A 25,891-nucleotide genomic window follows, 5' to 3' on the forward strand; every position below is an offset into this window, starting at 1 on the left:
ATTTACAGGTCTGCCTTCGTTGCATGCCACTAAGGCATTCCTTTCGTGTAGTCCATCGACCTATATACGGAGTTTGCAGAGTCGAGCTGGGAAATGTCTCACAGCGTGCATACCGCATGAGGCCAGCGGCATTTTACCAAGGAATGCTTATTTACATTTTCACATGCTGTGGGGATTCGCACCGCTCTGTCCCCTTGGGTTTGCTTCTCCGCGATGTTTTCCTCTCTGGTTGCCTCAACTAACAAGGGAAGGCACGTGCGTCGCAGCGTCGTAAGCGCAAACTTACGACGTGTCTGCTGCAGGGCGGAGAAAAAAAGGTGGACCCTCTGGACCTCGGGAACCTGTCGGGTGCGGACGTTTCGGTGCGGCGCTGTGCTCTCCGCCAGCGGGGCGAGGCCTTGCGGGAACGTTTCCCGTGAGCTCGTCCCGTTCAGCATCGAAGTATGTCCCCTGCCCTTGTATGGGCGAACACTCTCTCGCAACCCCGCTGGTGAGTCAGACTGCTTCGATTCTTTAGCGTCTTTTGTTGCTAGCCGGCGTTATTGTTGTTGTAGCAATAAATGCCTTTTGCTGTCAGCCCGTGACGTAGTTTTTGTTCCCATAGAGCATGGGCCGTTGTAAAGCCACCGCGGCAAAGCAACCTGCAAATATTAACCCCCTATTAAAACTCCACATCTGACGCCCAACGTGGGGCCTGTACTTGTAACATTGGACAACTGTCTGTTTAGTTCAAGGAACTCTTTACCCGAGCTTGGTAAGTGTTACGCCTAACGTAAATTTCGATCGCTAGAACCTCAAGCATGTTTTCTTGAGTGCGAGGTGGATTCCACTGCGCTTGTTTCGATGTTTCGACATGCCCCAGCAAATTTTTTCATCAAGTTTTTCTAGAAGCTTCTTCACTATAAGAACTGCGTGGTATGCATCGAGGAAGAGCGAGGCCTAGCGCCCGTGGAGTTTCCAAGCCCGGAGCCAGTGAATATGGAAGCCACGGGGGTGGTCCGAGTTTTCGTGTACATATTTTCTCTGCTGTCTCATTTTCGACTCTGGGAGTTGCTGCTCCGGGAGCTAGGTGGCCTGCAACCATGGGTGCTGCTACTACCTTACTGGCATTTCAGCTCGGCACCGGGCGCTCCGCAGCCATCCGATACAGGATAGCGGAAGCTATCGGAGTCCTTGACTGAGGATACCGCCCACGAAGACCGGCCTCCTAGTCAACCTTTCTAAATCATGTTTTAGTGCGGAAGCACTCCTTAGCGGGGTCAAACCAAATCAAGAATCTTGTGTGAAGTCTCGGAGTAACTCGGGTAAACTCTGTTTAGTTCAGTGGACCGTCGCTCCAGCTGTAGCTAATGGGAGGAGGGCGTCGCATTGCTGCCGCTGAATGTAGAGAGGGTGTGAAGATGAAGGGCGAGAAACTCTGTTCCGTGGATATGAAGACGCCAGAGAGAAGCGAAGAATAAACAGATGCTTTCGCACGCCTACTCGGTTTAACTACGTTAAAACGCTAACACGTTTTCCACCATCCCACCCCCACTGACCGCTTAGAAGTTGCTTCATGCAGCGAGCGGGATGGGACACCCCACAGAGCTGACGTCTCCTTGCGTCTGCGCGCACTTAACACTTTTCTGGTATTTGTTTTGGATGATGGTCGTCGAGCGGCAGTCAGGCCTAAGGCTTTCCGAAGCTGCTTACAACGCGTCAGAAAAGGCACTACGAGCAGGACCGTGGTCTTCAGAGAAAGTGCGCATTGCTGGCCACTCGTTTTAATATAGCCTCGCACGAAGTCAGAAGTGTCGTTGAACTCAAGAAAGGGTGATTCCATCTTCGAAAAATAAAAAAATATTAAAATGATAGGAAGGTGTTTACGCTTTTAGGTGTTTACGAATCAGCAAATGAGTTACCGAGAAAGGGCTTTGTTCACTCGAACTTTGCGTTTGCACAGCCGCGTGGCAAGTTTCGCTAGCGAGTTAGCATTGCTCAAGAGGCCCATGCAGACCCCGTTTCCCCTCCCGTGACCTACGTTTAAGGCGTGCGGAGAGCGTTTCGGCAATCATGAAGATCCAGTGGAGCCACCCAGGCTTACAGTCCTGCGCGCATCGCCTCGCTGCCGGCTGCAGCGAAGGAGCTGACTATAGCCTGTTCGACACATCCATCCGGGCAGCTGCGGCGAGACCGGTCACCTCCGGCTGCTGTTACCCTGGCGAGAGTGCGCAAGCGTGCCGGTTGGCGACTATTGCAGAACCCTGGCCTCCAGTTTTCAGAAGGCTTTTCAGCATGGCCAGCTCCTGAGTCCATGGTGCGAGCATTGTTCCTCTGCGCCTGTGACCACCCTTGCGGAGTCCTGGCGCAGTCCTCAATTACGCCTTGCTTCGTACCGCCTGCGGATACGGTAGTCCACAGGCCGTGCCGGTATACTGTGCGGATACCTTCACGCTGCCTTCAAAACGCTGCAGAAGTCGGCGTGGACCAAACTTCAGAGCGTGCGAAATGGACGTGAATACATGGACACCATCGGCGGGACCTCCACTGCTTGCAAGGCCTAGCTCAAGTTCTCAAAGACTAGGAGACGCCTGCAGAGCTACTGCTCGCAGGTGCAGGAATATATTTAAGGTTGGGGGGATGTGAGGACTCGCACTGCTTTGTCCTCTTGGGTTTGTTTTCCCGCGATGTGTCCTTCCCAGTTATGTCAACTAACAGGGGAGGGCGTCTGCGCCAAAGCGACACTAGCGCCATAGAGAACATGTTTGTTATGGGCGCGGGGGAGACAGCTCTGAGCTCTTTCTCTTCGTGGAGACCTACGATGAAGAAACTTCTTCATAGGTGGCACTTCATTCTTCTAGCCCTCTGCACGTAATCAACCGCCCTGTATAACTGCCGCATGTGCGGTTCGCTTGGTTCCCGTCGCGGCCCCGTCCACGGACTTCCCCCTTCCTAATACCTTCTCACACACCCTCCCGCCCCAGGCTCTGAGCAGTAATTCAAACAAAGGGGCAGCAGAATGAAGAACCTAATATTACGAGCTCTAATATTACGGCGCGGAGCTCCGCTTTTCGGTGGGAACATTTTGCCGCGAGTTCGTCCCGACCAGCCTCGGAGCTTCTCCCCTGCCCTTGAGTGGGCGAACGTTCGCTCTTAACTTTGCTGGTGAGTCAAATAACCTTGATTCCTTTGCTCATTTTATTGCTAGCTGACGTTATTGTTATAGCGTCTTTCCTTCGTTTCTCTCAGAGCATGGCCCGCCATGGCGCTCGGTAGCGCGTGCAATCACGAAGTGGAGTTGGCGGTTTGAACGGTTAGCCGCATTATTTATTTTACTCTGTCAACGCCGCAGCAGTGTTAACGTTTTACATTTCTCTACCCACTGCGCTGCAAGCAGTGATCACACATGGCTTAGCAGCACGTTTTTTAACCTACTTGCCATGTAAGTTTAATTCGTGCACCGTAAGAAGCAAAGACATGGCAGCTGCTTATACAACGTTAGCTCAGGAATTTTTAAATCTGGTGGTCTCGCAGATTGCAAAAAAAATCTAGCAGGGAAGGCGATTCCAGTATTGGAATCGATTCCAATACTGGATTCCAGTATTGGATTCCAGTATTGGTAGATAAGGAAAGAAAAAAATGTTTTTCTAGTCCACCAGTCGCTGCCAACCTTAACAGGCGTAAGCGACACGGTCAGAAGAACAATGACAGCGATGACCGAGCCTATCATGTAGTGTCTGACGTTAGTACTTTACCGCAGGTATGCTGAAGATGTCAGTGACACTAGCGGGATGTAGACGTCTGTGGCGGGATTCTAGACTAATCTGTAAGTGTTAAAAGGTCGCGCAGACATTTCGGCTTAAATGGCAGAGAAGAATACACTTCGGTAGCTGTAATGTATTCGTGTTCTCCCCGCCGCTTTTTTCTGATGCGCCGACTGCGAGATGCACCGGTACCACGTGGCCGGGAAATCAGAATAAGTTAATCTCACTTTCATTCCACTATTAAAAATGCATATCCATAATTATGTACCCATTCAAAAAATAGATATTCACGAGGAGGTGCCGTAGTTGGGAATTGAATTTAAGTACTCTAGTACATAGCCGACATAAGAATCTTTCAACAAAAAGACATCAGTCATTAAGAGTGAACAATGCAAACATGACTGTTAGGCATTCGGTTAAAAAGCACAAAGAAATACGACGATTGTCAGAAGCTCTCAGCAGGATTATAATGTTGCAGGGGACGTGGTTATGCACGGGGTCAATGAATGTAATCCTGTCAATGCTGTGCACAATGTAAGTGCGCGTCAAGGAACTCCAGGTGTCGAACTTAATACGCAGTCCTCCATTACGGCGCTTCTTTCACCCTTCCTCCTTTAACCCTTTCCTCCATTTCTTCCCTCACGGCGTGCTTTGGATGTGCAACATGAGTGAGGCACGTAATGTGCGTTTCCTCTCTGCATGGCCAGTTAGAATTTTTACTAGGTGTGGCTAGTCCAACAGGCTGTGAAAAAAACGGAAATTACATATTCAAATTCGGAAAAAAAAACAGTGCAAGAACTCATGGACGGTTGGAGTGCGTTATGTTTGCAGCAATCGTCGCTATAACAAGATAGAAGAGGCCCTACGATATCTTCGTTTTAACCGTTGCTTCTTTACAGCCGCAGGCGAACTTCCAGGCTGCGCAACCAGGCTACAGAAAGTACAATGGATAATTTTGCATCACTAGTGGGAGCGCTTCTTCGAAGCTGCAACTACGACACGGGCAGTCCGAGAGCGCTAAACATCCTGCATAAAAAATTGCGGGGACACTTTGGCAACTAAAGTTTTGAGAGGCGAAAGCCGATGACACTATGCCGTGACGACTTCCGGTGGATGTGACGTCACACCGTTCCCATGGCTATATCGATACCGAAATTATACATCTTTCAGGAATCGTAAGTGTTCATTACGCTTAATTACACATTTTCCCATCTAATCTGGCGCAAATCCGACGTTTTTCCGACCATTCTGTGACAATTTTCACTATGCCGTGAAGACTTCCGGTGGATGTGACGTCACGCCGTTCCCCCAAATTCCACATTTTTCGGGGATCTTAAGTGTTCATTATGCCTAACTACACATTTTTACATCTAATCTGGCACAAATCCGACTTAATTACACATTTTCCATCTAATATGGCACAAGTCCGACGTTTTTCCGACCATTCTGCGACAATTTTCACTATGACGTGACGACTTCCGGTGGATGTGATATAACAGTGTTCCTGTGGCTGTATCGACGTCCGCGGTGTTTCGAAGCAATTTCGACATTTTTGTCTATAATTAATTAAGTGCTTAATACACAGTCACCAAAATTGGCTTCTAGGTTCATTTCTTCCTCCTCTATCTGAAGCGACCATTGGTTTTCTATCTTTTTTAGTTCCAGAGTTAAACGCGTGTGACACGCTTTGCTAACGAACGACAGTATGAGACATTAAAGGCTTTCGCCTTAATAGGATGCGCCGCGTCTGTTCGCTCCAAGGCAGGCGCGCATATGCACACCGCATCAACAGTATAACCGCTCTCTGATCTCCCCGCTGAGGCACGCGTCGCTGTTTGTCAGGCTAGGAGAGAGGTTTCCAGAAAGCTCGAGAGGCTGCTTTCCGACCCGACGCTGCCGCGCGCCAGTCAGGTGGAGTGGGCATCTCTTAGTATGCTAAAGGTTATGGGCTTCCGGAGAGAAATGAAATTTTCTCCGAGATTCTCGGATCGCCTACGGTGCGTGCGGGTAGATTTCTTTCGTGCCGCGTCGGCTTTCCAGATGTGCGCGGATTTGTGCGACATTTTGGTGCAAGCAGTTGAAATGAACTTACTTGTCCCTCAGAAAAATGATTGTGTCACGCAGCGTTCACGTTGCAATACATGAAATACAACCATTCATGTAAAACATCACTAGAATGTGGCGACAATACAATGAAAGGTCTTGCGACAGCAGGGCACTAATCTATGAGAGTGGCAACCAAAAGAAAGGATTTCATAGGGCACTTCGACAGTCCGACGACCGGAGAATCACGATGAGGCCATCTCGAAGACTGGCGCGCGCTCTGACAGGTTGCAATCGTGAGGACGTGCTTCTAAATGGCAAAGTGTGTTGTACGCGCTGAACTATTTGTGATGGAGCAGCGCAGAACGACGAGACAGGAGTGAAGCAAGCGCTTTTAAAACTCAATTTCGAAGAAAAAACACGGCTTCTGATAGCGCCTGTACAACCACATGCGTCACACGCATATCGCTCATGCACTCCAAAATGTTTTGTTGTCATGGGGTTCAGTGAATGTTTACACGTGAAATTCCTGAACAACCAACATGCCCAAGCTGCTGTCCTGACCTTAAAGGGAGACTGAAGCACTTTTTTTGAAAATCAGGCTGGCAGCGGCGTGCTATAGTTTTTCATGCTGTATGCTCGAATATCGCATCCAAATTAGGCAAAAACAAGCGCGAATTGCCTTTTTTAGCAGAAATATGCGGCCTGTGCCGCGGGGCATGCCGCGCGGCGCGCCGCCGCCCGTGATTGGCCAAGAGAGGTCGTGACGACACTTTGAGGACTGGAGAAGCTGCCGATGCGGATCCGGCGCTGCGTTGAGTGCAGATCGCAGCTTTCCGTGGCGTTGTAAAAGTGAATATGGCGACTATTTTTTTACTGACCTCCAAAGAAAAGGATACTACAGTTTGTTCATTCCACGTATCACCTGAAAGCAAAAAAGAGACGAGCGAAAAATTCTACGCCTAGCATAAGCATACGCCAGCGTGAAAGGCGCGTATGCAGACCATGCGTAAAAGGTGCCAGCACAACCTCGGCTGGTATTCTCGGAAAGGAAGGGGTGCGAACAATACTCAAGTCAATTACCACCACCGGACGCCTCCTGGCTCGCCCGATAGAGCGTCATCCTAAAGAAAAGGCCCAAAGCGCTGTGTACCAAAAGTCCTATTCTGACTACCCGGCGTAGGTTGGGGGAAGAAAGTATTTCAAGGAAACGATGAAGCAGCACAAAGTTGATGTCAAAATTAGCGAAACGCAGTGGCCAAGCACTGCGAGGCATGTGACCACAAGATAGTGACGGAATCATTCTGCGCTGGAAACCAAGCCAAATACGCGCACGAGGCTGCTGCTTCACTCGTGGCGCGTTCAGCAGATGCCAGAAAATATTAATCGCTGCCTCGGAAACGTTCGCCCTTCCTAGATTTGCAGTTTAGGTTCAGTGAAGTAGTTGCCAACTATATGTGTGTTTAAAAGCCAAGCTAGCTGCAACTTGCCCGCTGCCACAACTTGATGAAGAAACCGAGTAAGGTTGCGAGACATCGTGTTTTTTTGCAAAAACTTGGTTGGCGTTCATTTCTCTGTTAAATTTGCATCCGAAATCAGAACGTCGAACGCTTTCATTTTAATCGCTTAGCTACGATTAAACCAGATGCCGCATATGTAGAGCTTCGATGCTTGCTTGCTTTGCTTTATTGTGTTTTGCTTTGCTTGCTTGCTTGGACACGTCGAACCGAGTATAAAATCACTAACCGAGCCTTGCTGAGCACGACTCAGGTGGTCTGGCCGCACCTAAGCTGAGGAGAGGAACACATGCTTGAGCCTTCATTAGGTTTCTGCAGGAGCTAAGTGAGCATGTTTCTACTTTTAGAAGAGGCGCTTCTTCGGAATGGTGACACGCCTCTCATGCGCGAGGAAATCAAAGGACTGCGTCATGGTTCAGCCGCGACAGAAAACTCCAGAGATCACATTAGGGACAAGCTCTGCATGTATCCGCTCTTACGAAAGGGCTTCGAGCAGAGCAGGCTTGCTTTGGTCGGCTTGAATTCATCGTCACAGCAGCGAGCGCTTGCGCTGCGAGCGTATGATCTTGCGGAAAACAGTGGAAGACGACACAGTCGCGGGCGTAGTTGTTCGTGGACACGAACGCAAAGTAGTACCTCATGTTGAATCTAGATAGATAGATCTTTATTTAGACAACAAGGTCTCGGATACAGGGGCAAAAGGCAGATGCACTCTGCCTGACGGGGCCCAAGCACCCGACACAATGCTCACGACAAGCGGCAAAAGAAGCAAGAGCTTCATACACTCTCATTACAAAAAACAACACATAATTATACAAGGTAAAAGTAGGAGGAAGGTGCATACTTTTGCAATGAGATAATTAAAGTAAATATTTACAAGGCACATCACAACAAGAAAAACACGAGAATTCAAAGAGTTGACGGAAAAACAGGGACATAGAGAATTTTAATCATTCGGGCGAGAAAGGAGGTAAGCTTTAGCATGTCTATTGAATGACTTTTGGGAAACAGATTTCTGAATAATTTCTATGGCCTGTGTATGTTTATTTAGAAGACTGGGAATTAAATATGAAAGCATTTCGGTTCCATAGTTACTCCTTATGAATGGTACTCTGTAACTGACGTGCCTTAATTTATAAGGCGCGTCACTACTAGAGTTTAATTGAACATCTGATCTCAAGGTCGGCTGACACGCTTTGTACGTCACAACGCACGCAGTACGAGGAACAACGCACGCAGCACGAGAAAGAACGCGCGCTGAAAGCTCTCTCGGGTGCGCCGTAGTATCCCCGGCTCCTCAACGTGACGTCACGTTGGCCGACATGGACGAGATTTCCCTCTCCGCTGTTCTCCTCTCCTGCGCTCGCGCGGGGCGCGGGAGATTTAAACATCGCTTTTTTAATTGGTGATTGCACCATTGTTTGAGCCAAAATCGAAAAATAATTTCACAGACGTGATCAGCAATGACACTACTTCAACACCCTAAAAAATTAGCCGATTCGAAAACCGCCTCAGTATCCCTTTAAGGAATGTGTGTCTCAATTCACCCGTCGATCGCAAGCTCCGCAGATGTCTGCCAGCGACGTCAAGACAAGACTTTTGAGACACTTTGAAAGCATCTAACCAAGAACGGATAGAGGTGGAGGGACACGTACGTAATCATGACTAAAAACCAGCCACATCATGGGATAAAAATGTACACAGTGCTACATGTGCATTAAACTACGTACTTCTGTTGCTTCGTCATTAGTGTTGTGTAGTAGCGCTCAGTGAACCAAGATAGTGAACCAACTGACCTCTGTTTTAGCTCTGTAGACAAGCAACATCGAGCACATATTTGAATGTCATTTAATGTAATGCATGCAGGCAAGAGCGGAAGACAAAACTTTTATTCGCAGTAGATTTGCGTTGCCGCATTTGCAGGCCGTCACTGCTGGTAGGCCTACCCGACCTGCCCCACACTCCCACACGACGATTCTTCCCAGACAGCGTGAGAGCCGGGAGGTGAGGGCGCTGCAGTCGTCGTCACTCCACTCTCGTCTGCGGCATGGCCGTGACGAGTTTCCGGACGACGCGCAGCAGCGGCACGCTCTTCCTGGGGCAGACGTCCTCGAAGTCGTCCCACTCCACGTCGTAGGCGGCGACGCAGTAGCGGGGAAACTCGTGAGACAGCCGCCACAGCTGCAGGTGGGGACGCCCGACAGTTGCACGTCAACAGACGGCGCTCAAGTGTATACAGAGCAAAACACACTGCTGGGCGAGTTGCTGTATAGCTTGTAGCAGATGAAGCGCAGCAAATGACAGCACTCAGGAGGCACGAAGGGAACGCGAAGCGCATGTCCCGTCGTTCCTTTTGTGTGCTGTCATCCACTGCGCATATACTATAGAGTGTAGAAAGAAGCGTTCGCGAAAAGCCTGACAATCGCGCTTGTATGTAGTGCATCATGACCATTCCCTCGGTTACATGCAATGCAGAAAAAAAAAAGGAATCTCCGAATCTCCGTTTAGCCCTGACGTCTGCCAATCGAGGCCAGCCCGTCCACGCAAATTGTGCCCGGCCTGCATCTTAGCTGCCGACGTATTATCTTCTTTTGGTCTTCTGCTGGCTTAGAAGACCACCCGCCATCGTCTCTATGCGTTAAATGTGCTGCCGAAAAGAACTCCAGCCTCTCAATTTTAGGTATCATATAATTAAATTCCTTGGATCTTTCCTCCTGTTTTTTCGCCACCACCAGCACACCCGAACGTAATTTTGTTTACAACGTTCGCAGCAGAAGTGCTGGGCCTGAGTCGCATACGACTTGTAATTTTCTTGACCTCAGCAGTGTATGTTAGCTCGGTAGATGATGTATAAGCTTAACCCGGTGTTCTTCGTGGTCTCACTGTGCTGTGTAAAATACATTATTTTACTTTGTGCTACAAGCAGGTTTACAAGCGTGCATATTTTGGTCAAGGGCACAGCCTTCAAAGGTATTTGAGGTTGAAGTATGAAAAAAACAGCTAAAGAAACCAAAGCTGCAGCCGACTGCCCGCACGGCTTACACCATCTTCATTAAGAACTACATGTTTCCACTGTAAGGTGTGATATGTGCATGTGCTAGCTGTACCTCACCTTTGTGATCATATTCTTCGGTTGACCCTACAAGGAGCAGCTCATACTAATTCAGACCTTGAGTGTAATATCTGAGCCCACTGCCAAAAAAGCTGACCGAGCGCTTTCTCCTCGTGCGCACCTTGTGGGTGACGGTCTGCTTGTTGTCGTATGCGTAATAGACGGTCCGGTTCTCCCGGAACCGTGACAAGGCCTTCCAATCCACGCCCGCCTGCATGGACGTCTGCTGGCAGGGCTGCGAGAGAGAGTTTGTTGTTTAGAATGCGAACGTAAATATTATGAGGCAGGATGATTTTCCAAATTAGCCAATGGGTGATGCCAGTACTAAAGGTTAGCTTAACAAAGTTAAGATGTGACCACCGGTCCTGCAGAGACAAATTCTGACGTCGCACTTCTGATTGCGAACTAGTCAGAAGTTCAAGACGGGGACTGAGGCGCCTGAATCTCGATCAGGCCTTTTGCGAAGGAAGTAAATGTGACGTCGCATCCACCTCCTGGTTGGTGATAAAGGCCAAAACTCTTGTATTCAATCCGAATCAGTTTCTTTAGATCCAGCTAAGACATGCACAATCCAAAAAAGAAAAAGAAACGTGGAGGAAGCCTAACTACCACTAGCTGTGACAATGGGATAGCATAAGAACCTCGTTGTGACCTGCCATGCACGACCACACACACCATGCGAGTGGAGGGGGGTATTTATCCTCTCTTCACTTTGCCACCTGCCAACCACGGCAGGTGGCAGGTCCTAGCTGGCTCTTCCATGCTCCAATCTTCGCAGGTGACAGGGTTCTTACTGCGGCAGCCGCCCTTCGGCATCTGCCTCCTCTCTAGAATAAATGAGGGGGAGTTCCCACCATTTCCCACCTACCAACCATGGCATTTCGTAGTTGGCTCTTCTATGTATCACCCATGGCAGGTGGTACATCCATGTACCAGCTGTGTCACCTGCCAGTTGTCAGGTGGCAAAGCGTGAAACCGCCGGTGGTTGTGAGTCAGGGGTTTCTCATGCTCTCTCGGTAAAAAAAGGAAGGAGCCGCCCTCGTACCTCCTTGAGGCCAGTGTAGGAGTAGCCAAGCATGGCGTTCTTCACGGGGCCCTTGCGCGCCTTGATGACGGCCATGGAGAAGGTGAAGCAGACGTTGTCGGCGTGCAGGTGGCGCCGCCACGGGTGCACCTGCCACAGCCGATGACGCTGCATACGCATAGGACGTAAGTGCTGGTTTATTGGGGCAACAGGCTTGGTGCAGGCTTCCAGGATGCATTTCTGGATGACCAGCATGAGTGTGCGCACATATAATTCACTGTAGTTTATTGCATAACACACAGCAGCTGCCATAGTAGTTACATATATATTACTGACTAACAGTTGCATCAAACAAGAAACCACACGTGCACCGTTTTAATTACCCTCATTTTATGATCGGTTGTCCGGCTGCTGAATGCTAAGATATCTAGGTAACGTCAACTTCGGTACTTAAGTTAGGGTACATGATCTGAATAAAGTACAAGGCCAGAGCCTCTACGACGACTGCACATTGCACAGGGGAGTGCTACCACATAAAGAAGACGACTGAAACCACGTTGTCAATGCAACTATGCAGCTTCGACTGTGCCTGGTGAACAAGGCTGCGAGGTTAGTTTCCTGCTCGTGTAGATTAGTTTTTCCAAAGCGGTCAATACTTTCCTAAGCTCTCGTAACCGTGCTTGATGTCATGGTATATGACGTTTAACGTCCCAAAACGACACATGGTCTATGAGGAACGCAGTTGTGGAGGGCTGCGGTTAAATTTACAACACCTAGGGCTCTTTAATTAGCGCGCGTGGTAGCCGTAATTAAAGTGATCGATATTATAGGAAATGGGACTTTCAGGTATATCATGAATGCACAGTGATCTGAAACCTGTGGCTGTCAAACACCTTACGATACGACGTAAGAGCTTTATAGCATTTCATACCAAAACGTTAAGTTAGCAGCAAATACCCAGGGCTTATATCTCCGACCTCTGCTTAACTCTGTCATGCAAACAGTTTTGTTCCATGGCCTCCCAGGCCACTTTGCCGCATTGGGCACCCTACTCACCATATACACGTCCCTGGTGTGGGACCCGACGAAGGGCTGGTAGGGGTTTGGGAAGCGCCTGGTCTGCAGCCCCGGTATGTGCACCACTTGGGTCTGCAGGACCAGGAACTGGGGCAGCCTACGCTCACGGACAGCGATTGCGGATTGTGTATTTAAAAAAGTTCCGAAAGTCACAGCTAGGGGCAGCGTTGTGCTTAATAAGCAGGGGTCACATTAGCATGTGGGTTCCTGCACTTAAATACAACTCAACAAAATCGCACAAGCTGGATAGCCAATACGTGCTGTACAGCGAAACTGTTAACGCATTTTTACGAGTTTTTCGTAGCTGTGTTCAGTGTTCAGTGCACCCTTACAACAACAACGTGATTCAGGTTAAGTTGAAATAATCCTGCATTAGAACAGTCAACAATTTCTTAGGCCGTTCACGGTGGGCCAGTCTGCTAAAGGGATTCAAGTGACTATTCTGTTTGTTTAACCAGTCATTAATAAAATACCTACGCGATAAGCATCACGGGTTTCCAGTGACCTTCCTCTGGGTTCGACTCAGTCCTGGAGGCTGACAGCGCGCTTAGTAAGAATGAAATCTTGCTTTTTATGACGCCTCTACATAGAGGTTGCAGCTGGCGTGTTCACAAATCGGTCAATAGTCGCTGCTTTGAACGGCGAATGCGCTGCACTTAAGCATTGTTGGACGCTGTCTACCGTACAGATGCACCTGAGGTCTGTTTCGGTTGCATATTACTTCAGAGCAAAGGCTTTATTTGGTTGGCAACAGCCACGGGTATCTGTAGGGCTCAACAACACAGAAGCTCGCGCGAGTGCGTAATGGGCCAGAATACAGGGAGCACAAACATGTAAGGACTCAGAAGAACTGTGCCCTGCGTTGAGTAACCATGCCCACTGAAAGCGATAGAATGGGCCCCTTGCCTGGCCAGCCGCTCGAAGAGTCCCCTGGTGAGGTCCACCGTCCTCTCCACTCTGATAATGAGGCTGGCGTTGTTCTTCATGCGCTGCACGAAGGCCTGCGACACACGCGACGCAAGTTAATGAAACACGATCTCAGACAGCAAGACTGCAAAAATGAAAGATACTGTAGTTTGCAGACTACCGAGGAAGCTACAGTTGAAAGCGCCACGCTGTCGGCGCCGATGAAGACTACAAGTATGGGGCAGGTATGATCAATTGCGCAGGATATTACAGCTGATAATAACAGAAAGACATGTTTTCTTTTTTAAAGAGTTGTAGGGGCGACTCCAGAATCTGCATATCACAGTGGCTCTATGCGTGTCGAAGTATTAAAGGGACACTGAAACAAAATCTTAAAATTGAACAAAAACATTAAAAATAGATTCTCAAAATGTGATTACACCGAAATCTAGTCGTCACTTCACATATGTTTCAGTGGATCGTTTCATTTTCGATGTTTTATGAGCGCGCGCCAAGCCCTCCCGGCCGGCGCGAGGTGAAGAGCGTGACGTCGTGACACCCTCGTCCGACAGGCAACCGGGCGCGTCACGCGCGATGTCGCACTGCAGTTTGGGTCGACCAAGCGATAAGGCTCCCATCCTCCGACGCCGCCGACACAAAACTGGCAAAACCCGCGAGTAGCGATGGCAATCGTCCTCCTGCGGGAACAGTGGGCGCGCGGGTGTTATGACGTCTAGTCGCAGCTTCCACAGGCGGCCGCCAGGTGCAACGATACGGCAATAAACCGCGAAAAAAACGAGCTATCCGCCGTTTTTCGATAAAAAGCTTGCGGCATTTATCAATTTTAGCAGTCAAGCTTCTGTTTACATGTAAAAGAACAGCTCCAAAGTTTGGTTCAGTATCCCTTTAACAGCTCTCTTTAACCTGTAAGACCAGAGAGGATATCCATTTCATTAAACACCACCTCTGGCACTAGAAGAGCAATAATCATAATCTCTCTCTTTATTAATTTCAGGAGGTGGCATCGGCGACATTCTAGTTTCATCCTGTGTATGTCGTCGGAAGCACCTGTAGATTTCGTATCCTGGCCGACACGTGCTGAGTGAAACGTTGTCGTGTCGCGCCCGTAACCGAAGGCAAGAGCGAGAGACGAGAAGAGCACCCAGGAGGTGCGGTAAAAGTGGCAGAATTTCCACTTTAGACTGAATTAACGTGAGCTCATATCCTGGCCGACATGTACTGAGCTGCGAGACAGACACGGTACTTCTAAGCTATTCACGCACTGATCGTAGACCTATTTTTTTGGTTCAATCCGAATAAAACTTCATCAGCTTGCTATGTTTTGATACTGATTTCAAATCTGAAATGATCTTTTCTACAAATTAGTTCCTAAGATAATTAATTTTAAATAGTTATTAATTACTACCTCGGCGTATTAAAATACACTGGAATAAAAATAATTTTGAATGCTTGGCTACAGAGCATGGTGAGTAAAGAGTGCAATTGTAAAAACCATTTTTCCATTTTATCCTCATTGGTAATTTAAAGTACTTGGAATAGCAACATTCAAAGTGTGAATTAATGCATCCGTAAACTTTGCAAAATTAGAAATTTTTGAAGCACGATGAACAATCAATTTCGCTTCGATTACTGCACACACTATGCTCTCAGCTTCCCATAGCAAACATTATGAAACCTCTATTTGTCTTAGATGTTGATATATCGACATATTAAGACATCCAGGGGTCCACAACTTTTCATGCCATTAATTCATCAGCTCCTCCACATATCCAGCCCACACGATGACCTGGAATCAATATAATGGTCAGAATACTGCTTTTCTGAAGGAAAAAAGAAAACGTTAGAGTTCGAGAATGTTAGCTGTAGATTTCAGAGATGTAATTTTTAGGAAATCGGTTTTTGAGTCATTGTTTTGGTCCAAAGGCCAAAGTCTCCCCTTGAAAAGAACGTCTTGTGTGTCTTGTGGTGCATCATGTGGCCAAACATGCCTACTGATGTATGCTAATTATTGTGTATAATCAGAGTTAGAAGTCGTAATTAAGAAACAAATAAAAAGTATTAACACTGTCGCGTCATACGCTAAGGGCGGAGCTTAAGTTGTCTCCCTGATTTCTGAACTTAGCCATCTGTTGTTAATATCTTGGGACATGCGATGGATCTCTCATCCTGCAAGCTGTGTCGTTGGGTTAAACTCAAGCTTGGATCAGTAGGCGCGGGGGGGGGGGGGGGGGGGGGGGGGGAGTGGGCATGGGTACCTACCTTAAATTGGCTCACGCCGTAAAAAGCAAAAAAACGGTATGCTGCCGTATCAGTATCTGAACATTAAGCGTATCGCGCGCGCAAACCTGGGAGTGCAGCTGCAGGTTCCAGTACCTTACGCCGCTTGAAAGAGTCGTGACAACGGTAACTGTAGGTTTAAAGGGATACTGAACCAAACTTTGCAGCTGCTCTTTTACTTCTGAACAACATCTTGGCTGCAAAAATTGGTAAATGCGGCAAGCATTTTAACGAAAAAAGGCGGATAGCTCGTTTTTTTCGCGATTTATTGCCGTATCGTTGCACCTGGCGGCCGCCTGTGGAAGCTGCGACTAGACGTCATAACACCCGCGCGCCCACTGTTCCCGCAGGAGTACGATAGCGATCGTTACTCGCGTGTTTTGCAAGTTTTGCGTCGGCAGCGTCGGAGATTGGGAGCCTTATCGCTTGGTCTACCCAAACTGCACTGCGACATCGCGCGTGACGCGCCTGGTTGCCTGTCGGACGAGGGTGTCATGACGTCATGCTCTTCACCTCGCGCCGGCCGGGAGGGCTTGGCGTGCGCTCATAAAACATCGAAAATAAAACCATCCGATGAAAAATATGCGCAGTGACGACTACATTTCGGTGTAATCACATTCTAAGAATCTATTTTTAATGTTTTTGTCCAATTTTAAGATTTTGCTTCAGTATTCCTTAAAAGATTTGTTTAGAGCCGCTCTTTTCTTTCGCAAGCCCCACATTGCGGTGCTACTTCTGGGCGCACCTGGCAGAAGCGGATGAACTTGGTGCTCTCCAGGTGGCTCCCCATGACCAGCTCGACACCGCGCAGCTTGAAGTAGCGCAGGTAGACGACCAGCGCGTGCAGGACGTCCCCCTCGTTCCAGGAGGCGGCCTTCCAACGGAACGACAGGAACCGCTCACGGTTCTTGGTCAGGCCGCTGAACACACTGTAGCCGTCGCGGTCTGCGAGGTCGGGGCATTTGTCAATTTTTCTCTCATTTTATTGTTCAATTAAGTAGTCAATCGCTAAAAGCCTGCATCAAGCAATTCATAGACTCCACCAACATAACGAACTAGTCTTCGAGTTGGTTATCTCGAGCGAGTTGGTCTGCTCGAGCGGGGCTTTTAGAATGTCCACGATTGTATTCCAGTCTTATCGCACCGCATCGTGGAGTAAGCGCAAGAACCGACGACGAAGAGGGGGAAAAGGTAGATATATGTAATCGAGCTGCTGCATTATCACTAGCGCGCTGATAACGAATGACTTAATTCAGGTGATTGAGACGTCGTTCTTACCAGATATGGTATTTTTAGGCTCCCTTTGACACACAAGTGTAATTAAGATCTTCTGATACTAAACTGCAGTACACTGAACGTCTTCAGACAGCATTCGTTAAAAGGGCCTTAAAGAGATCTTTCTGGTCCACATTCTGTAGACTTTAACTGCCTTGAGCAAACTTTCGACTAAAAATAGGCAGAATTCGCCTGTGCGAAAGTTTGACGGTGCTAGTGCATTCTTGTCAACACATCACCAAAATATCCGGCGACAGTAGAATGCGAAGGACGTGCATTTCGGCCTTCTGTCAGCGAAGTCTACTATTAGTCCGTCGCCAGATATACCGTAGAGATTAACTGTAATCTGGACCAGTTGCTAAGCATTTGCTCTTAAAGCAGCGGATAGCAAGGACAAAAGGGAAGAAGCGGACAGTACGAGTGCTGACCTTCAAAAGGAGGGTTTAATTCAACAACACTTCTTTTAGAGAGACTGTAAACTGCGCGCGAACGTAATCCTTGTTTCTTGGCTGGCCTAGCCACTGAAAACACAGCGCAGGAGGTACCTTGCTTGCAAGCTAATTCCCCTGACGTCACAGGAAGCATCTGCCAATGCTAGATGGGTGAGATATTAAATTAAGTAAGGTTTTTTTTTATGATTTATGGGGGTTTAACGTCCCAAAGCAACTCAGGCTATGAGGGACGTAGTAGTGGAGGTCTCCAGAAATTTCGACCACCTGGGGTTCTTCAGCGTGCACTGACATCGCACAGTACTCCGGCCTCTATAATTTCGCCTCCATTGAAATTCGACCGCCACAGCCGGGATCGAACCCGCGTCTTTTGGGTCAGCAGCCGAGCGCTATAACCACTGAGCCACCGCGGCGGCCTAATTTAAGGAAATAATCCTAATGAAACGAAGAATAAATTTTTACAAGTTTACACGTCACCAATCTAAACCTCAGAATGAGTTTATTTAGGTAAAATATGTGAATATTGGCGTTGTTTTCAAGATACCTAGAGATTCAGAGTACCCGTGAACTGTTGATTGCGCAATAGTCGAGACACTTTACCTTGGACGTTGACGTATGGCTTCCCGCTGTTCTCAGTGCGCCCGATGGCCATCGGTCCGGTGTAGATGACGTGTGTGCAGTGGGTGTCCAGGGCCTCCCCCAGCCCTGCGGCTCCCCGACCGTTGGTGGCGCACAGCAGCACGTTGGGAGTAACCTTGATCGGGGAGTCGTCTGCGATCACGGAGGAAGGAAAAGATTGCCACGGTTAAGCTTGTAGCTTGACACGATCAATTCATCGAGGAGAAATTGTTCGGTTCGATACTGAGGGTAATGCATAGGCCTTGCATCGATCGGGCGAAAGAGTGTTGTCTGCTGACGCTTCAGCTGCCGGGTTACAAGAACGTTTGCAGCCGGCCATTGAGGGCTGCTCAGACGATACCGTGTCCGAAGTGCAAAATATGCACCACTAATTGGTACCGCTTATGCATAGTATGTATTTTGAGCGTACACTATAGTCAGTATAACCTCACACTAGTACAGCACCGCCATGCATCTATTCCTCCGCTCATCACCTGCTGCTACCCGCCTTTGATGTCACGTCAGTTGAGGTTGAGCAACAGACTACTGTCGTCCATTCCGGAAAACCTATATATAAGAGTTTCTTGCTGTAAAACGGTGCGCGGGACATTTTCGTTATTCTTAGGGCATCTTAGTGTATGCATTGCCTGGAGCACTACTACAGGACAGCATCAGCGTAGAGCGAAGACCACCGATAGATACCAGTCACCCTTGAGCTCTTCGGAGCCTCCAGATGCATGCTATCTTTGGAAATGGTCTCTATATTTAGTTAGACCAAATCCTTATTGTGCTATCAACACTGTTACATTGAATGCTCCTGAATGGAAAACTTAACGACTGATAGCGTGAGAGATTGCGGGCATAGGGGGTTGGAGTGACATTCCCTTCAGTACTATTCACAGCCGAAGGAACTCAGATCGTGGCAACTCTGTCTCGATGCCTCCCGATTCCGTATAGTCGCCATCGTATCCTCACCACCGCCGCGGGATTATGGTCCCGTCTTTCGGAAGAGCACACCTAGACTGCGCCGAGAAGCTTCGAGTGCACGGTGCTGCGACGTGGACAGGCCGTTTGCAACTTAAGAGCACCACTTCGCTGCCAGACAGTATAAGACCATCCTCTTACATGAACGAAGTGAATTTGCGTATATCCTTTACGTGCACCACGAAACTGGCCCCAATACACGTTACTAAAAGCGTCGTAAACATTACCAACGCGAAACAGCGCTAAGCACCTCGTCCTGGTGCTGGTGCGCTTTTTCGCCTTGTTGTGTAAAACCGAACTGCCCATGTGTTTGTGTTGTTGCATACATATCGCTGCATACTCGGTTGCCGATGACTCCGATGCCACTAAGCCTTTCTTGACGCAGAAGTGGCCTCTGCATAGATAGCAGCGGTGCTGTTGTTCATGCACATCCTTGTGACATTACTTTTTTTTTAATTATTGTGTATTCCTGAGGACTTCAATTGCAGAAGGCCACAATTTCATAAGCAGCCGACCTGCCATCAGAGTTTGGCTTTCAGTTGAGGAGAGTCAGAGAGTGGGTTATTCAAAAAGTGCCGTTCATCCCTCAGTTAGTTCGTCTCTTTGCTATCAAGGGCTAAACATTTCGTCTTTCAAATCTGCACAGGGCTGCCTCGCCCAACAGTGTTTTCGCCGAACAGACTTCGTCTCCAGAGACTAACGGTCGTCGTTACTCCCGAAACAACGAAAAATCGCTCAGTGTGTATAGTTCAGAACGGCTTTGTTTATCGGACATTTAGCACATATCTGTGCCCAGCAAACTCAGGTAAAGGCACTTACAGTAGGTCACCCACTTGGTTCCGTGCCTTGGCGCGTCTGAAAATGTGTGGGGAAGATGAAAAACCGAAGTTTAAGCATTGGTGACTTTTGCAACAGCAGCCTCAACCAGAGGCGGGTTACTGGACGAAAGAATGAATAAAACTATTGGAGAGAAAAAACTGAAGTACATTAATAGGACTAAGGAAAAGTGGATGGAAGCGAACAGCCATGAGCTTGATACGTCACAAGCATTACCAATACATTGTATCGACTCTGCGCTTGCTGAGCGAAAAAATCGGGTTTGATTTTTGAGCATCTGAGTCATTAAAAAAACTATGTCGTCTGTATTGCAGTTAATTTAGCCATCTGACTTGTGTCCTCTTCTGTCGATAATGCTTGTGAGGTCGTAGCCACGTCATAGAAGCCACGGATTTTGGCATTACCAATGATTAAAAGCGCAATTTAATACATTGAAAACAGCTTATCATGATGAAACACTGCTTATCATGATGAACAACTGCTTATTACGATGAACCTCTTAAGGAAATATCATGCGACCCTCAAATCGAAGTGCTGAAAAACAGCCCCAGTTCCAAAGTGCAACATTCGTTGACATGTGTATTCTTATCACTCATTCCTGAGACTAATGCTGGTGTGGTTATTCCCCTTGTTATGGAGAGATCACGTACAACTGCTAACGGTTCTTTGTTCGCTGCTTGAAACACAGGAAGAAGCGCTCAACAGCTGAGAGTACTTATGACCACTGATACGGTCGAGCATTTTACATGTGTAGTGACGTCATTCAGGCCACAGGTCGTAATGTGAAAGAACCCAAGGACTTCATACTGAAGCTCACTCAAGAATGTCAACAAAGGCCTAGGCAAAAGACTCTTCACTGTGTCTTTGCGGTGTGATTCTATACTGCTCTCTCCACCATGCCTGTAGTGGCTCACTTTTTTTTCGCCTTTCATAGCATAAACAATATATTACTTTATTTTATTCTCACGCAGCGTTCACCTCCGTTTATTTTATGACATGCCTAGGTGCGATGATAGTACCACGGCTGAAATCAAGAGGGGTGAATGAACTTGCTTACTAAGGCGTAATGCGGAGAATAAGTGGCGCTGATAATACAAATGGATGGTAAGGGTATAGTTGAAGGCATGAGGAGTACGAATTTAATTAGAAACTTTGGTGGCATTGGCTGATCGACGGCGGGTGGAACAAATTACTGAGACTCAAAATCAATGGCAGAGGTAACAGCCCCGCAGTGAGCTCTAGTTGTTTACGGTGAATAGGATATTGCATGAAGCTTAGTTGAGATCTCGCGCCTTAGAAAGCAATAATCAAGTGCATCGGTCGTTATAAAACCGTACTGGGTATCCAGGAATGTATAAAGCGTAAATGTGCGATCATTTTTATTATTTCTGTTGCCATTTTGTCAACGGGATTTACCTGTATTCACAATCTCCTCCATTTCTCTGTGAGCTGAAAATGAAAAAGAAATGGCATTTATTTCACAGTTCTTCGTGAATAGCTGCTAAATTCAAGCAACACGGAATACTGTCTGAGAGAGTATCTGTGCATATGATTAGAACGGGGTGTTCTGTGGCATACTGCGTCACTTGAAATAGACGGATGAACAGCGAACAGGTTAAGATCTAGGCTAAACTCGCTAAAGGTAGCTTCATTTAAAGCTCTGCTTCAGGTAAAACAGCCCATCAGAGGAGAAAGAACGTGACATGCATTAAGCTCAATCCTCATCAAAATCCATTGTTCCGAACGCTGGAGTTCGAGGTGATCAGTTTTTACTGCCGCCCTAAGGTCAGGATCAAGGTGTCACATTTCAGTCTCATAAGAAACGAAGTGATATCGGCGCAGGTATTTATGCAAAGCAATGACGTCCTCTTTGTTGCAGTAAGGTGGAGAGGATGGGTGACAGTGTTTTTCATTAAGGGATGAAATTATAGAGCGTTAAACTGCCGCGCACAAATTACTTCAGATACTCAGAAGGTATACGAATATACGGTGTGATGTCTTCTTCGTTCAAGCAGCTCCCTTCTTCGGCGGAGAATTTGTCGTAGAGTTTTTTGTTTTTCAAGTAATGACGTCACCTTAACCTTTCTACGCACAACTTACTGAGTGGGGCGTCTGGCGAGGCAGACTTTGCGAAGCGAAGTGGCGGGGCTGGAAAAAAAGTTCGCGAAATATATTTTTTTGTCATACAATAGTGCGTGACGTTTTGAGATTAAAAGGTCTTGAATTGCTGGGTGAAGAGCGTTTGAAGCGGACATGAATGCAGGACTAATGTGACGCTTCACTTAAAAGGACACTGTTTGCAAAAGAATCATGGGCGTTAGGGCGACGTGAGTGGTTTAATAGAAGGTGCAGTACTCTTTAAAGGTTCCTAAGCCATTGCTGCGAGCACTTAAGCTGAGACGGGACTCACTTCGACATAGTTGAAGCTGCTTTATGAGTGGAAACGGGAAGGATAGTTGTGTTAGTGAAAAGTGATTCAAACACATCAAAAGTTACCAAATCTCTGGTAAAAAGCGTTTTTGGCAACCCCGTGCAGTGTTGTGTTAACGCAAAAGGCAACGTCTCAACAAAAAGCGATAACATGCCTGAATGAACACCGAAGACATACTGTCTATGTATGGGTGCATAACCCCGCCTGTCCTTTGCTTTGTCTTACGCTGATCACAGTATTATCTTTTTTCTGCTTCCGGTCTTGACTGTAACACTCTACTCAGATCTGTCAATTCCTGCCGTTTGGTTCGTATATCTACCATTATACGTTATATGAATGTTTTATGTAATTTCGTTCAGGCATTTTGTTCTGTTTTTTTTCTTCTGTACAGTACGCAATTCCCACTATAGCGCATAACCTCTTGTAATTGTAGGAATCATCCCTTCCACCTACTGGGAGTCCGCTCGTAATCAAGTAAAAAAAAGGAAATGTCTCTCACCTTCACAGATATTTCTGTCTGAATAATTCAACGTTGTAGTGTGTGGCTTTCTTTTTTTCAAATTACCGATCACACGTAGACAACCCAGCAGGAAAGCTGCGACCACATTCGCGTGATTTGGATCAAAATCGCTGTAAATGCGAGTACTTACGTGCTGACATCGGTGAACCTGCAATCAAATAAAGACACAGTGAACAAAGAAGAATTGACTTACAGGGCACACACGAACAATCACCGTAGAAGGCGGGGGCAGAGTGGGGAGAAGACTGTTAGCTATAGCGTTGGGGTTTTTGAATGCTGGTAGATGGTGTTTAAAGGCTCTGTCTTTATGGCAAATAATTTGTGTTTACTAGAGCTTCTCAGGAGTCAGGGAGGGGAAGTTCGCAGATGCCTCGTCCGGCAGTGTGCTAGCATCGGAACAGATGGCGTTGGTGATTGCCGAATAGACCAGAACAGTAGCGTTGTATGACTACCACTCCTTACGGGAAGCACATCATGTGGCGATCGAGTATAGGGAAAATAGTTAAGCTCTGGTCATCTTGGGCAGTGGTAGGACGCACAATCGTCCTTTGGCTACGACAAAGAGGTGGAGCTATTGTCGACGTTGTCAATGCGAGGCTAAAAATGCTTCCTAATACTTCCTACACCTTTACCACCAGTGCATGACCAGGCCTTAACACATCCGTTATGAGCGGTATTGGTACGACGAAGGGTTGACGTATAACGGCGCCGACGTACCAGCATACATGAAGAACACAGTGACGGCGATGCTCAGCAGCAGGAAGGTGGCCAGCGCGGCGGCGGTCATCCACCGCAGGCGGGACTCGGCGCTGAGCTGGGGATCTTTCTCGGCGTAAGGCCTGCGAATCGATCGCGGAATAGGTTTCACTGACGTTTCGTGATGTATGCCTGCCTCTCCACCTAAAGCTTGCGCACTCTGAGCGCAATCGCATGGCCTGCGAAGGGCGGCTCGGAGTCCTTCGCAAACTATCACCTGCGAAGGAGTGCGAATGGTCGGGAAGAGGTCCATGATCTTCCCGCTATCGGCACATGCCGCTCCTTTACCTCGCTTTACCTTCATGCTTACATTATTCCGAGCTTCTTCGCTTCGACGATAAAACCCCCCGCACTCCTTCGTAGCCTAGCATTTCTGCCTCTGTGTGCGTGTTACATCACGACGAGCACTCACCTCATGTCTGGCAGTCACTGTGTGGAGATACGTAAGCCGGTAGTTTATTCCTTGACGAAGCTGCCGGGAGGACAGGTCATCATTAGTGGTTTTGATTTTGTTTTTCTCGGCCTATAAGTCCCTCCCCCCGTTTCATCAGGCGGAAAACCCTGTAAAATATTCTTTTTTATAGTACACAAGCACAAAAAAAACCGAAGTATGTATTCCCGACCTTTTCTCTACGACGTTTACAATAACAACGTTTCGATTAGTGGTACGTTGTCTTAGTCCTGAAGTTTACAAGTGACGCTTAGTCTGTTGAGTTATTGTCTGTTGAGTTATTGTTTTTAGCTCTGTATACACCGCAGTGCTCTAAAATGACTAACACGCTTGAAAGCAACCTATACTCCGCGTGGACTCATTTGCAGTTCTGCATTTCCATTATCTGCGCACGGAAAAAACGAGCCCTGCAGTCTTCGGTCTTCGTACATGTGAAAATGGGTCTGGCGTCTTGACTGCATCTGCATCGTGTGGCCACGCAGAGGCTAAAGGTCGTTATGTGACGCATTACGGCACTCGAGAAAGGAAAAAGCAGTAGCGCCGAAAAACACACACACAGCTGAAGAACGACGCAGGACAACTGTGTGTGTGTTTTTCGGCGCTACTGTTTTTCCTTTCTCGAGTACAATGAACCATCTAGCCCAAATGGAAGTTCTTCTAAACATTACTGCACTGTGTTTGCCGGGAGACTCTCAATACAGAGAAATTGTAACTTAGTGTCTTACTGCAACAGCCCTATTGCATGAAACTCTCATGGAGGTAAGCACGTGGTCACATTCTGCGGCCACTTTCCACGCGAGGCGACATATTTAGGCTTAACAATGTCAGGCTTCCGCCACAGCGATCTGAACACTGCTTTGTTCGGTGAGCAAAGGCAGTGGACAAGAAAGTAAGAGCTTGGAATCGCCATGTCCTCTCAGTAAGGCTATCTCTCACGACCTTTGAACCGGGGCGTGTAACGACCGTACATTGGCCGTAATGACCGCTTTGAAACGCCAGAGAAGCTGTGGCAGCACGCTTCTGCACGACACACGGGATGTGGAGCAGCCGTGGATCGTAACCAAGGGGAATTAAGCGGGACGGACCAGGAAAAGGCGGCTCACCGGAGCTGGTAGACGGGGTCGGGCGGCGGCAGGCACGAACGGTTGGCGCGAGAGTCTTCTTTCCCTTCTTCTTTTCCTCCCACAGTGGCGGTGGCCGGGTTCAGGGTGGTGGTGGCGGTGGAGGTGACTAGGGTGGCGACTGAGCGCTTGTCACTCGAGAATTTGTATTAACGCGACATCGTTCAGGTTGCCGTTCTGTAGAAAATCGGACGTTGTCGGTATTGTCGTCGGCTGCGTTGTGGCCAAAAAAATGCTGATTGTGGCACTTGCCGACAGTGTCAGGTTGTAACTTGCACACCGGATTGTGAGCAAACTGCCCGCCTTGGCAGGTGGCAGTTAAATTTTCTTCGTTAATCCCGTTGCTGGCCACGTCACCTATACCAGCGTATTGCAGCGACAAGCTGTTATATTGCTTTACTATCACCAAATGGACCACAGTGGTCTTCTCGCAGTGGCGCAAAAAAAAATAAAAACTTCAGAAGAAATATGTCTCCAATATTAGAAGCACTGCAGGCGCAAACATAGAAGCTTCGTTTTCCGGTGCCTTCTAGACAGAGAGAGAGAGGGAGAGAGAGAGATAGAGTCTAAAATTTACTGACTCTATAAATGATGAAGTCTTGAGGAATTCTCGTGGTTGGGTCCTCAGTTCACAATTCAGCCATCGCCGTCTAAGATGGAAGAAGGTTGTACGTTTATAGACAAAAATAATTGTTAATTGTGGGGTTTAATGCTCCGAAGTGACACACA

At 47.8% G+C, this 25,891-nt stretch overlaps 1 protein-coding gene across 1 annotated transcript; it reads right to left on the minus strand.

Moving 5' to 3' along the window:
• Positions 1-9,328: 9,328 nt before the first annotated feature.
• On the minus strand, positions 9,329-24,007 carry LOC149348646 (uncharacterized). The gene is made up of 12 exons (XM_089541817.1): positions 24,003-24,007; positions 23,552-23,673; positions 22,965-22,982; positions 21,300-21,332; positions 19,866-19,901; positions 18,045-18,215; positions 16,466-16,665; positions 13,423-13,517; positions 12,496-12,613; positions 11,461-11,607; positions 10,537-10,650; positions 9,329-9,484 (listed from the first exon to the last, which is right to left on the minus strand). The coding sequence occupies exons 1-12, from the start codon at positions 24,005-24,007 to the stop codon at positions 9,329-9,331; spliced, it is 1,215 nt and encodes a 404-aa protein (XP_089397943.1).
• Positions 24,008-25,891: the final 1,884 nt, after the last annotated feature.

Source organism: Amblyomma mixtum, chromosome 4 (assembly GCF_055824585.1).
Source record: "Amblyomma mixtum isolate Tamu chromosome 4, ASM5582458v1, whole genome shotgun sequence".
NCBI lineage: Eukaryota > Metazoa > Arthropoda > Arachnida > Ixodida > Ixodidae > Amblyomma > Amblyomma mixtum.

What these genes read in the sequence shown, in the direction of transcription:
- LOC149348646 (XM_089541817.1), bottom strand. An exon ending in AACCAAGTGGGTGACCTACT is followed by an intron (nt 18,216 to 19,865) that starts GTAAGTGCCTTT and finishes CCGTGATCGCAG; the next exon opens with ACGACTCCCCGATCAAGGTT. An exon ending in AGTTCATCCGCTTCTGCCAG is followed by an intron (nt 13,518 to 16,465) that starts GTGCGCCCAGAA and finishes CGTGTGTCGCAG; the next exon opens with GCCTTCGTGCAGCGCATGAA.